Source organism: Dermacentor albipictus, unplaced genomic scaffold (genome assembly GCF_038994185.2).
Source record: "Dermacentor albipictus isolate Rhodes 1998 colony unplaced genomic scaffold, USDA_Dalb.pri_finalv2 scaffold_23, whole genome shotgun sequence".
Lineage (NCBI taxonomy): Eukaryota > Metazoa > Arthropoda > Arachnida > Ixodida > Ixodidae > Dermacentor > Dermacentor albipictus.
This window is the reverse complement of record NW_027225577.1, coordinates 2,648,546-2,662,936: the sequence shown is the minus strand read 5'-3', so window position 1 is coordinate 2,662,936 and position 14,391 is coordinate 2,648,546. Positions and strand designations below refer to the sequence as shown.

At 45.4% G+C, this 14,391-nt stretch overlaps 1 protein-coding gene across 1 annotated transcript in view; it reads right to left on the bottom strand.

Moving 5' to 3' along the window:
- LOC139052448 (DNA damage-binding protein 1-like) overlaps positions 1-14,391 on the bottom strand; it is a 60,911-nt gene that overhangs the window by 42,517 nt on the left and 4,003 nt on the right. Inside the window, exons 5-8 of the mRNA XM_070529550.1 lie at positions 13,120-13,435; positions 11,063-11,302; positions 4,214-4,527; positions 494-602 (exon numbers count right to left, since the gene is read on the bottom strand). Coding sequence (XP_070385651.1) covers positions 494-602; positions 4,214-4,527; positions 11,063-11,302; positions 13,120-13,435 — 979 coding nt within the window. The remainder of the gene's footprint in view (positions 1-493; positions 603-4,213; positions 4,528-11,062; positions 11,303-13,119; positions 13,436-14,391) is intronic.

The window sequence follows — 14,391 nt, the reverse complement described above, 5'->3', positions numbered from 1 at the left end:
CCCCGCTGCTACATTTTTCCATGGTCTCGACCTAAATCCAATTGGCTCCTAGCGTGTATTACGTTTTCATTTGATACAGCGCCATTCTGTAATGTTCCTGCATGATAAGTTGCATTTGAAAGTGGCTGCCACATAAATATGGACACATGAGGACAGGAAACCCTCATAGGCTATGTCATAGCATCAAGGCTACCAATGTTGAGGCCCTTGCTATACAATGAGCAAGAATAAAGGAATCCGAGGAGCTCGATTTTGTTACCATAGAAATACAATGCACTGATTAAAGGGTTGCCACATGCATACATTTATTTTGGCACAGGTGGTCACGTTCGCGTAACAATATTATGTCTATTGCTCAGTCTGTTGGCTATCACTGAAAATCATTAAATGAAATTCCTGCCAGAGAAGCAGTGAGTTCCAATAAGGCTGTCTGCATGCAGCATGTCGTATTCAGTTCTGGATGGTGCCACAAGGAAGAGACAAACAGACAGACCTGAATAAGCTGCTTGTTGCGAACATTGCCACAGAAGAAAGTCTGTTGGGACGTGTCGAACCCAGCCAGCTCTGTCTCTTCCACTTCTTCGCCGCTCAGCATGAGAACCCTAAGAAAAGAAAGTCAAGAAAGTCAGTGGCACAACACCACTTTCGAGCCACCAGAAAGTAACGCATCTGCAATAATGTAACTCAAGTTGTATTTCTATAACTGTCGGCCTGAATGTGTGCATTGCAGCATGTTCATGACAGAATGTGTAAGCCCGACTGCACAAAGACCTAGAAAGAACCAGATGCACAGAGACAGCACTGTTCGGAACTGTTCGAAACCATGCTCCAAACTGTGCTGTGAATACATCGTGCTTTTCCTTCACCCCACTTGCACGTGGATTGACCATTACACAAAAGAGCAATGAAAAAATCAAATATTCTAATACGCAACAAAAAGGGGAACACTTCAGCACTGAGAGAAGAGGCCCAAACAGCGGCTACGCTTAGAGACCAGGTTTCTTGTCAAAGTAGCATTTAGATGCTGTGGCAACATTCAGGTCACATTCAACAACAGTCAAACCCGTTTATAATCAGCTTGATGGTTCTGCGAGAAGTGGTAATTGTATATCGTTATATGTAAACTCACCCTTCAAAAGTGAAGCTGGCGTCAGCAGTAAGATCTGACACCGGTTTGTGTCCAAAAATGAGATTTTCAGCATCTTAACTCTTGTTCTTGGCACTTTCCCACATCTAGCTGCAAACGTCACCTAAAGAGTGACATGCGGCATTGTAGCTCTTACAAAATAGCACCTTGCTGGTTTCTTTCACCTGCAATTTCGAAACTACCAGTGCAGCCACCACTACGTTTTCTTCGAGAGCTTGTAATTTACATCACAGGCTGCTCATAGCGAAAGTCACAAGAGTAATGAATATGTGCACTATAAGTGGTACCTCAGCCCAACTTGAACAACATTTTTTAAAGACTGCACATGTGCAAACCATGTACATAAAGCAGCTGCATCTATCCAAGAATCGAAACATTTTGACCGGGATGTTTGCACCCATGTAATTTACAAACATTGAAAAGTTAACATTCAAGGACTTACATTCTTTGCATGAAGCAGGCAAAGTTAAAAAAAAAAGAAGAAAAAAAAAAGAAAGATGCAGAAGCAGCACAGCCACCAAACCCACAGAACCAATGTAAAACGGTGACTGAATGGTGTCTTGTTCTATTTCTCTTTTGGCATATGAGTTTGTGTGGGGTCAAAAACATGGCAGAGCTGCTTGTGGCTTTCTAGCGCCCCATTATTTTGCTGCGCAAGTCCAAGAACATCCAGCTAGGGCAAATCGGTAATGCTGACCAAATGCCAGTTTATCTGGGCATGCCATCGCCCCTCACCGTGCATGAAAAGGGCTCTAAACAAGTTTATGTCCGGTGCACTGGCAACGAGAAAATTCGAGTTACCGTCATGTTCTCGTACCCGGCAGACGGATGCAAGCTACCGCCCTACATCATCTTCAAGCGCAAGACAGTGCCTAAAAGAGAGGAGCTGCCAAAAAATGTGGTCATGAGATGCCATGAGAAAGGCTCGATGAATGAGAATCTTGTGCTCGTCTGGATAAAGTCCGTCTGGTGTAGGTGGCCCGGCGCACTGTAGTCGTTCTCGTCCATCCTTGTGCTGGACGCATTTCTTTGCCATTCGGCCGACTCAGTGAAGAGGCTGTTGCTCCAATCCAGCACTGAACTCGTCGTTGTCGTGGGTGGGATGACGTCTCAGCTGCAGCCTTTAGATGTTTGCGTGAACAAGCTATTCAAGGACGCGGTCAAGCGGTGTTACACAGATTGGATGCGTTCAGGTGAGCCTGCAGTGACACCGACCGGGCAGCTGAAGCGGGCTTCGCCAGCCACGCTATGCAAGTTGATTGCGGACGCATGGGCCAGCATACCAGAGGACCTTGTGCATCACGCATTCAAGAAGTGCGGCATCCCGAACGTGCTCGATGGCACAGAGGATGAGTACCTCTGGGAAGATATGTTTGACAAGGAACTATACGAAGAGAGGGCAGCTGAGGAAGACAGCGATTGAAGTGCGGAGTGCAATTTAAATAAATGTTTGCCTCTAGTTTTCCTCATTCCTATTATATGCGGATAAAACTTTTTTTCCATTTTGCATCCCGAAAGTTTCACCTCGTACTATGAATATGTGAGTTCGTATTATACGCGGGTTTTTACAGTATGTTGCAACGTATTAGTCACACGTTGCAACGAATAGGTTGCTTGTTGAAATGTCTCAGCTGCTTGTTGCAACATAGCATTCGCCTGTTGCAACGTACCTGTCAGAGATGTACGGCTGGTCATTGCAGCGTATACATTTATCATCTTTGTAGAAATGTGTGAGAGCAAACTTCCCTCTTCACCGCTGAATTTACGTGACTGCGGCATTCAAACGACACATAAGACGTAGGAACATTACAGAATGATGACGTATCAAAGGAGAACGTAACACATACATGGGAGTCAAGTGGATTAAGGTGTAGCAGACAGGAATCCAGCAGACAATGTAGCAGACAGGAAAATGAAAAAAGTAAGGAACGTATCAGCCGGGTTCCGCTGTTGAAGACACTTTGGGTAGATGTTACATTGGTTGTTAAACAAAGTTTCCAAATTACTCTGTATAGAATGTAGTGTTACGGGTGAATTAAAACCAAAGAAACGATTGTACAGATGGCTCTAGCATTTCAATTTAGCACAAATACAATGAAACCACATTAAACCGTAGTTGGCCGGAGCTCGGAAAAAGTGCGTACTAAATGGTAGTCCTGCTTAACCTAAATAGCGTGAGATCGCCCACTTACCTGTAAAAAACGGAACTACGACAGTGCGATGAAAGGGCAGAAAACAAGTAGTATTTACTCACTTCGCATGACGAAAGTATGTTATTTTCGTTTGATGCCGCAGTGGGCTAGCAGTGACGACGGCAGCCTCAAACTCGCTCACGCTGCAAGCCAGTTTTTCCGCCAGCCCCTTCGTTTTGGCAAACACTCGCATGAGGTTGACGTAACACGTAACATCTGCCACTGTCGGGCCTGAATCGCCCATGCTGTCACTTTCTGTGTCGTCCTCATCACTGTCATTAGGCGACACTTCCGCAATAACAGAGGCAACGATGGCCAGAAGTCAAACCTCGTAGCCGACATATTGTCATGGTCGCAGCAGCATTGCCGATCAACTTCTTCACCTTTCAAATGCCACATACCGTAGTCAATGGCAGACCTCTCTCGCATGCCAGCACTGACTTCTTCGTGCCTCGTTCGACAGCATGAACGATGCCCAATTTTTCTTCTATGCTGAGCACCCGGTTTTCGTCCTAGCTTGTCCTAGCTAGGACAAAAACCGGTCTTGGAAGCCGTTTCGATCTCTGGGGCTTGTTATTCTGCTGGGCCGACATACCGCCACGATTTCATGATGAAAAGTAGAAACACTGTGTTAACCGATACGTACGCAATAAGCTGATACGGTTTATACGGATACAAAACCCATTACATTCAATGGCTGCTGAGTCAGGAATTTGAATTGACCACTTTTAAAATGAAACTACTTTTTAAGCGGGTACAGTTTGACGAGGTTTTACTGTACAACGAGAAGAATGTTTGAATTTATGGCCTAAGGTTGAAGCGTTTGTGGACCAACACTGCATTCAACTACAAGGGCAGGCTCGGCACAACGTACCTGGTCTGGCGCACAAAGGAGAGCACAAGCGTGTTGTCACGTTCGGTGCTGTCCCCAGGGTCCTTGCCGTCGCCCCCTTGGGGTGCTGCGCGGGGCCCCACCCGCAGGGGCCACATGCCCTTGATGCCCGGCAGGTCAATGCTGGCATGCTCGTGGATGCCAATTCCATTGCGGATGATGCGCAGGGAGCCTTCCTTGAAGGCCCCTGAGCATGTCACCAGCTGGCCTTGCCCCTGTCGCTCCAGGTCCACCACGCACATGTCTACGATGGGACCCAAGTTGGTGAACACCTCCATGATCTCCACGTATGAGCCCTGTAGTATTGCCGAAAGGATGGAAAGTTGCAGTCAAATCCTTCTTACATCTCTTTCATTGAATGTGCTGAAAAAACCAGGAAAGTAGTAGCAGCAGCAACTAGTACTACAGTTGAACCTTTCTATAACAAAGTCGCACGAAAAATAAAAATACCAATGTTATACAGTAAAATTTTGTAATAATGAAAATGCATTTGGCACAAGAATACCGTCATTACAATGAATATTTGTTATTAGCATAGAAGCTGAAATACTGGCTGAAAAACAACAAACTCAGATTTACTTTGTTATATGTATTCAATAATTTGTTATATACATGTAATCAAACCCAGACATATGAAACTCGAAGGAGATTGCAAAATAGTTCATTATATTAATAATTTGCAGTATAAGATATGCCTGTCTGAAGCTTATTTGAGATCTCTGCACGTCTCTGACAGTTTTCTGAGATTGTGAAAAGCAGGGGCTCACTGATTTGCTTCTCCAAGATTGTGTCAAACACGTGAGAGTTGATTTATTTTTTTTCCCACAAACATTGCAAGTAGCTCACACTGCGGCATTGTCTTTGAGATACAGTCGAACTGGGATATATCGAAGTCATGTATAATGAATTATTGTATACATCGAACAGCTTTAAGATCACCTTAAAGATTTTTTAATAAATTTTTATTTTATATACAGTCAACAGCTGAATTTTCGGACGCCCAAATTTTCGGACATGCCTGATATTTCGGACGTCTTCACGGCACCGCCACAAGTTCCGTAGAATCAATGTATAAGGACATCTGAAGTTTCGGACGCTCGAACCCCCCGCAGTCCAATTTTCCAGACTTTTTGATGCGACGGAAGGTCCTTTGGCTCCTCGCACAGCGCCCTTGCAAAGGAAATCGACTTGCAGCTGAAGCATATCACCGCTTTGAACCACAACTAAAGAATCTAGCTGTCACACACCGATTTGGTCTGGCCACGCTGGCTATGTTCATCGCCGCAAATGGCCGCACTTCCGCCTCCGGCGGAGTTTCCGGAGCGGTGCTATTTCGTTTGTTTGCGCAGGCTACGTTTTGGCTAGCGTGGTGTGTGCTTGTGCTGTTGTGTCAAGTGTGCTCTGCAACGCTAGGTGCTTCGACACTCATCAGCGAACTCCACTGTTCGCAACTTGAGGATTTCGCTTGCCTTTGATGGCCCCCACTTCGTCTTCGTCATCCTCGCCGATGGCATCGAAGCGCGGAAAGCAGTACCGTACCCACAGAAATAACTTTTTAACAGTTTGTTGATGCTGACAATGAACTCAACTTCTGCGCAGAACTGACTGACGAGGGAATAGTCCGTCAGGTTGTGGGGGATTCAGAAGACTCCAATGTTGAAAATGAGGAGCCAATGCCTGCGCTGCCTACAAGCGCCGAGTTGACGCGAGCACTGTTGACTCTTTCATCGGTGTACAGTTCTGACATGAACCTTGCTCAGATCGAGGCGAATATGATCACATGCAACCGGAATGCCGTCCAAACAACAATCGGCAAGTTCTTCAAGCCACTGCAGCAATAACACTGGCTGCCCGACGATGCACGTGTACATAATAAACCGGCAGTCGGCTGCATACAGAGTTTTTGAACGCCGCTTTTTATAGCACGTTCATTGATGCATTGGCAGGGTTTCGGAAGCGTGGTACTTCGTCCTTTACTTCTATATCCGAGAAAAAAAGAAAAAAGGTGCGTTTTTTTGCATGCATTCATTTTTTCGGACTGCCTGAATTTTCGGACGTTTTTACATTCCCTAGAGGGTCTGAAAAATCGGTCGTTGACTGTATTGAATTACCTATACTATATCTATACAGATCGTTTTCTGATCCCCTTGTGATTCAATACACAGTAGAACCTCGTTCATACGTTTTGGAAAAAATCGCAAGAAAAAACGCAATAACCGGAAAAAAAGATGTATGATCCGAACTAACTAAAAAATAGCCAGACTCAACTATTGTTGACAGCTAGCAATGCAAAGCATCGCGCGGGTCGTTGCGACACGAGACGCCGACGTGCGTCAAGCTGGTGGTGCTTCGGCAGCCCGAGACCCATTTTGTGGCTTTCCTATGGCGTGGTGTTTTAAGAGGGCGACGGGAAAGCGAAAAGAAATCGAGCTGATGGGTGATGCCGGATGCCGCCGAAGCAAAACGTGGTGTCCGCATCATGCCACCTGCAGCAGTGAACGGCGGCGAATTGGATTAACACCTACTAAATGTGTGCAGTACGCGATCAATGGTACTATGCACCACAAGCTGTAGAACAGTTCACTGAAGATGCTTATCGTAATAGGTTTGGCGAAGACAGCTATGAATGCGGCGTGCAACGAACCAGGTGAAAATTTGCTGGTACCGGAACAGGAACCTAGCGTGCTGTCGTTTTCACGTGAGATGAGCGGCTACATATACTGTTCTGGATTGTGCATGCCTCGCGCCTGTTCTTGCTCACATAGGATCTAGCGGCCAGAAAACGTACATGATCACAGTCTGCAGCAAGGAACAGCGACGCGTTTCGGTTATTGCCTATTAAAAGCATGCACTACGATTCTGACGGCACCATGTGCTGTGAAATAGACAGGCGAAGATGCTTATTGCAACAGGATTGGTGGTGATAGTTATGAATGCCGTGTGCAACGATCCCAGAGAAGATTTCCTGGTACTGAAATGGGAAACCAAGTGCACGCCGGCGTTTGCACGTGAGATGGGCAAGCGAGTATTGCGGTGAAGCTGCCGCAGCAGGCAGCTTATACTGTTCTTGATCGCACGCTTCCCACATTCTCGTTTACATGGGATCTAGTGGCCGGAAAACGTACCATACGATCGCAGTTTGGCAACGTACTGAACATTAGTGCCGAAAAATCCATGTTTTCCGGGAACGAATGAACCGGTAAAAAATGAACATAACTCTTTTGGGTCATTTTGTGCATTCTTGATTGCGAACGTTGGCGCCGGGAAAACGTACGTAATGAGACCTTATCAATAAGGTTCTACTATATACGAGTTCAAATGTACCAATCGCTATGCTAACCCTAAAAGCTGGCGCGTGTTGACCGAACACGAGACTGCAGTGTTCCTCACACACGTCAACGCGATTGTTGCACTTTTTTATTCAAGATAAGACAGGAATGGACACAAAGCATAAGCAAGCTAGCCAGTATGGATATGCACTGTGCAGCTATCAGTGCACTTGTACGGCGAATTGCACGTGAATGTGCCCGGCCACATGTCCGTTACAGTACCAACAATGCGCTGCTTAAAACAGCTTATCATAACATGGTCAACGAGCCAGATGCACTGTTTTGCTGGGTTTTTCGACTGGTTACAACAGACTTCCTGTTGTAACCAGTCGTACTCGGTTCTTGAACACCCAAAATTTCCGCGCGTCTAATCTTCCATGCAGCTAAGTGTTCTGGCACCTTGTGCCCAGTACATCCTTTCATTCTTGGCCCTTCCCTTCCGGCCCTTCCCCTCCAGCCCCTGCGCCAGTGACTGCCATCACTATGCAAACATGGTTAGTTTCGAAAGTGGCTTTCAACTTGTGAAACATCCAAGCCCATCGCCACTCACGTGTAACCATGTGAGGATGAATGAAATGCGTTCAGCACGGACATGTGAATCGCATAGCAATGAGTCTTGCGCGTTGCTGCCACAATGGGGGTCTTTCCGCTAAGCGTGGATGTGGCATGTGGTGGTTTTGTCAAATTCAAACTGCAATGTAAAGATCCATCCAAGTGGAGAGTGGGGTAGCATTCGTTTTGGCCGCTCACAAAATCCTAAAATTCTGTTTGCTGAAAGCCCTTGTCTACAAGAAAACAAACCCCGCAGTGCAGCATCTCCAGCTCGGCATCTTGTGCCGACCTAAATTAAAAGATTGAACGTCATCCAAGCTTTCTTGTGGAACGCACATCGGACAGGGAGGGCTTTCGCATTCTTGAAGCAGAGTGGCGATCTGCTCTTGTCAATAATGAACGGCCGCAGTTTGCATGAGCCTTCCACATATGCAGGAAGCAAAACAGAGCACCTTGCCCAGTTTTCCTCCATGGCATGTACTGTCCTTCAGATTCAACCTCTTGTTTGACTGCATCTGCCAAAACAGCACCGTTTAAACTTCGTTGGCAGTAAATATTTCTGACGACGCAATTGAAGTGATCTTGTCATTGTTAGGAGAAGCGCACTTGCAGGGGCACAGCATTCGATATATCAACTGCGGCGGGGAACTTCAATGTACTCATAGTACATCACTATACATTTACGGGGTGCACTTTGGGGATCTTATAACTGCTATATATAGACTATAATTCGATATAAAGTTAAACAACTATGTAACTAAGCCGGTAAAATCTGCAAATTTGCTTCGTTATATTGAAACTTTGTTACGTCGAAATTTGATCTTTTATGCAAGTAAGTACAGTTGCCGATAGATTTTTCTTACACGGAAGGGGCTGCAAAATTTTCCGAGTTATCAGACAATCGGAAAAACCAAATTTGAATGAGAAATAAATTCATTTTGTTGAATTTGAGAGTCAGTGACGAAAGATACAGTTTTATGCTGTGTTTTTTATTTTCTCAGTATTCTTTTGTGGCCGCAGTGAAATTCTGTTACAGTAAAACCTCGTTAAACCGTACCCGCTTAGACAGTAGTTTCGTATTAAAATAAGTAAGGTCAAATCCTTGATTCAAAGGCCATTGAACATAATGTCTTTTGTATCCACATAAACCATACCAGCTTACTGCATACATATCGGTTAACACAGTGTTTCCACTTTTTGTCGTGCAAACACGGCGCTGCGTCATCTCTATTGGGCAGCCTGGCAGAACAACAAGCCTCAGAGATTGGAATAACGGCCTCCAAGTGCCCTGTGATTTACGTAAAGCCACATCGACATCAACATCATTTCGGCGCCGTGTCAGAGAGCGTTATGTCATCGTGCAACCAAGGAATTGCATCTTGCCGAACCTCGGATAAAACAGACGCCGGGTGCTCAGCATAGAAGAAAAATTAGACATTGTTCATGCTATCGAATATGACACGAAGAAGTTGGCGCTGGCACGCGACAGGGATCTACTGTTGACTACAGTGCGTGGCATTTGGAATGCGAAGAAGTTGCTCTGCAGCGCTGCTGTGATAGCGAAGAGATGTCGGCTACGAGGTTAGACTTTTCGCAATCGTTGCCTCTGTTGTTGCCGAAGTGTCGATTAGCGACAGTGATGAAGACGACAGGGAAAGTGACAGCACAGGCGATTCAGGCCCGACAGTGGCAGAAGCTGTGCAATACGTAAGCCTCATGAATGCTATCGTCGTGACGAGAACAGCACCCCACGATAAAAAAGGCGCCCCGCGACTTCTGCAACACTACCGCGCGCGTGCACGGAGAATACGTAACGCCAACGAGGAGTCTGCCATGCGAGTGTTTGCCGAGAAGTGGGGGCTGGCTGAAAAGCTAGCTCGCAGCTTCAGCAAGTTTGAGGCCGCTGTCGTCGCTGCTAGGCTGGCTCGGCATCATACGAAAATAATACTTTTGTCGTGTGAAGTGAATAAATAGTGCATGTTTTTATTCCCTTTCATCGCACTCTCTTTGAGTCTCGTTTTTGACAGGCAAGTGGATGATCTCATGCTATTTCGGTTAACCAGTACTACCGTTTAGTATGTACTTTTTCCGAGCTCCGGCTAACTACGGTTTAACGAGGTTTCACTGTATACTGAAATCGTGTATATACCCACTTTGTTATACTGAGGTTTAGATACATGGTGTTTAATGGACAATAAGTTATAAAATGATAAATACTGCCTTATCATTATGTCGAGAATTTGTTGCATCGAGATTATATCAAGTTATATTGAGGCTTAACTGTATCCGAGTGATATATCCAGGATCGACTGTAATTGTGTTTGTTATATTGAGGGTTCAACAGATCCAATATTCATTATAAGCATATATTCGTCACACGTTCACATTGGCATGATACATTTTGCATTTACTTGTTATATATGTGTGATATATCAAGGCTCGACTGTACTACTACACAGAGAGAGACCAGTTAATTTTATGCTAGATGCACTACACACAGATTGTTTTGTGGCATGCTTCACAAATCTTCAATACCCTGTATAAATTAGTTTGTGAAGCTTGTACTATATTATTGTAAACAACTACTTGCACAAGTGTATGACTGATGTTAAACTGGGCACACTTACCCAATCATTATCATCACCATCAGCCTATCTTTAAGCCCACTGCCGGACGAATGCCTCTGCCAGTGATGTCCAATTAATTCTGTCTTCAGCTAGCAGATCCCTACTTGTGCCTGCAAATTTCCTCATTTCATCACCCTCTCTAATTTTCTCCCGTTCTCGGCTGCGCTTCCCTTCCCTTGGCACTCATTCTGTAATTCTAATGGTCCACCAGTTAAATGCCCTACGCATTACATGGCCTGCCCAGCTCCATTTCTTTTAGCCGATTTCTTGGCTCCATTTTCCCAGCTCGCTGCCTAACCCCAACCATGCAGAGAACTAAATACCTGATCATTGCGCTCCGAGTTGAGCTTGATGAGTTGCGAGTCGCCAAGGCGGGATCCAACATACACGACGCCGTTGTCGAGGTAGGTGATGCACTCTGCGATGGTGATTTCCCCCAGGAACTCTAGCTTGAGATCCTTGACAGCCGTGGTGCCGTCCATCTTGTCCTCCCGCTCCAGCAGCAGCATGAACAGTCGACCCGCCATGTCGCCCAGCAGATACCGGGACCCATTTGCGTCCACCTTGACAGGTTCAGGAAATGGAAACTTAAGTTGCAGTTGGTTTAATGTCTTCATCAGCCTGGTTACGCCCACTGCAGGGCAATGGCCTCTCCCATACTTCTACAACTACCCCGGTCATGTACTAATTGTGGCCATGTTGTCCCTGCAAACTTCTTAATCTCATCCGCCCACCTAACTTTCTGCCGCCACCTGCTACGCTTCCCTTCTCTTGGAATCCAGTCCGCAACCATTAATGACTATCGGTTATCTTCCCTCCTCATTACATGCCCTGCCCATGCCCATTTCTTTTTCTTGATTTCAACTAAGATGTCATTAACTCGCATTCGTTCCCTCACCCAATTTTCTCTCTTCTTATCCCCCTTAACGTTACACCCATCATTCTTCTTTCCATAGCGCGTTGCGTCGTTCTCAATTTAAGCAGAACCCTTTTCGTAAGCCTCCAGGTTTCTGCCCCATACGTGAGTACTGGTAAGACACAGCTGTTATATACTTTTCTCTTGAGGGATAGTGGCAACCTGCTGGTCATGATTTGAGAATGCCTGCCAAACGCACTCCAGCCCATTCTTAGTCTTCTGATTATTTCCGTCTCATGATCCGGATCCGTGGTCACTACCTGCCCTATGTAGATGTATTCCCTTAACACTTCCAGTGCCTCGCTACCTATCGTAAACTGCTGTTCTCTTCCGAGACTGTTAAACATTACTTTAGTTTTCTGCAGATTAACTTTTAGACCCAGCCTTCTGCTTTGCCTCTCCAGGTCAGTGAGCATGCATTGCAATTGGTCCCCTGAGTTACTAAGCAAGGCAATATAATCAGCAAATCGCAAGTTACTAATGTATTCTCCATTAACTCTTATCCCCCAATTCTTCCCACTCCAGGTCTCTGAATATCTCCTGTAAACACGCTGTGAATAGCATTGGAGTCTCCCTGCCTGACGCCTTTCCTTATTGGGATTTTGTTGCTTTCTTTATGGAGGACTACGGTGGCTGTGGAGCCGCCATAGATATCTTTCAGTATTTTTACATACGGCTCGTCTACACCCTGATTCCGCAATGCCTCCATGACTGCTGAGGTTTCGACTGAATCAAACGCTGTGGAGCTGCTGTAGATATCTTTCACAAACTGCCTTTGCCGCTCATGCTTCTTTCATTAATGCGTCCTGGACACATTGGAACAGTGATGAGGACATCGTTTATCTGAGATAAGGAATCTTCCGCTCAATTCTGTACCTTTTTTATCACCCACGGCTCACGACAGGTCGATCCCAATGATAATGTAGGTGGGCCACTGATTAAGGAGATAAAGCAATAGCATTAAAATAGAATCACTACATTATTCCAGCCTTGTTTACATTATGCTGATGTGGCAAAGCTACTGCATGCTATTGTGACGACTGCAGCGATGCTTACAAGCTCGGCAGCGATTGGCAGCGATGTTTTACAAGCTGAATGCCAGTGCCATGAAAGCTGCCAATTGTGCTAAGAGAAATGCTGCTGTGACTTCGCAATTGTACTTTTCTTTTGCAAGCACAAGTTTGCTAAGTAAAGAGCAAACTGAAGTTTGTTTAGCAGCCTTCCTGCTGCTGCCCATCACTGAAACATGACAACATCCATATGCAACACCGTAGGTTTCTTAATGTAGCCCAACCTTGATTAGCTTTTGCTTCTTTCTCTCTCTTTCCTAGCGTAGCTTCCTTGTTTGACAGGCTAACCTTAGCGCCTACCACCATGGCTTCCCATGGAATGCAGCCATTTTGGAAAGACGCATCTTTCACAGCCTGTCTTGAAATGCCCACAACCATCGAAGCACTAGCCTACCTTTCCATAGCAGACAATGGTGCTCTGTCGGATGAGATGTGGTGTGATGACGACGTACTGGTCACCATTGTGATAAGTGATGGACTCCTGGCCAATGACAAGCGCACCGCAGAAGGGCTCTGGCACAGCAATCACCAGGGTGGCCTCGCTCTCCACATGGTCCTGCTTCCAAGGACCCCGCACAAACTCCTTGTCCTTGAGTGACACCTCATAGGTCTTCATGTGACGTGCCTGGCTGTCCTGATGCAGCAGCACGATGGTGGGCGTCTTGCAGCCATGCAAGAACTCCATGTCTTGCACCGTCAGCTCTTCCATCCTGCACAAGGTGCGCACAAACAGTGGCGCGGTTATTATAAAAAATTTCAGATGGCCATCAGGCTGAGGCATTACGCATGTTGACGAGCGCCTATGCCCATTAAATAAATGCATGAGACTGAAGAAATGTCATGACATACATGCACAAGGAATCTAGCAAGCCTTTATTATTCAGATAAAGCCCATCATGTATCAGCATGGCAATTATTTTTCTGCAATGACAACTGCTTGTCAATAAGAGCTTGAGAAAACTGAAGGCACATTTACTTATTTACATTTGCAAGTAATTTACTTGAACAGGTAATTTTTAATTTTATGTAACAACCTCCCCCCTCCTCCACTTAAGTCTTGTAAAAATTAATATTAAATTCTTTGGTTTTTCGTGCAAAAGTCACGATATAATTATGAGACAAGCAGTAGTGGGGGACTGTGCATTAATTTTGACCACCTGGGGTTCGTTAGCATGCACTCAATGCACAGTGCATGGGCATTTTTGCATTTTGTCCACATCGAAATGTATGTCACTGCGGCCAGGACTCGATCCCTGCCCTTGGGCTTAGCAGCGCAATGTCAAAGCAACTACGTCCCCATGACAGGTGTCAGGTTTTGTGTCCAAAAAAAGAACACTCCTCAGGAAAGTTTTCATCGGCACCTGATGCCCTTAGCCCTGTAATGCCCAGAATATCAGACATGCTGTGCCACGTATAATACCCCAAAGTCAGTTTTATGCACGAGAAACTGAACGCATAGCTTATGTAGTATTTTTGATACAATGGAGCAAGTTTTGATTTGTGGATGACTTAGCAAACCAATTATTAACAAATTACTATAGTAACTAAGCTTTAAATAAACACATTTTATTTGTTTTGTACAAATGTACGCTCCATGCCCAGAAATTAAGGTGAACAAGTTGTTCTAATTTTCTTTGATGTCGAATTAAGTGAGGGCATTATTGGA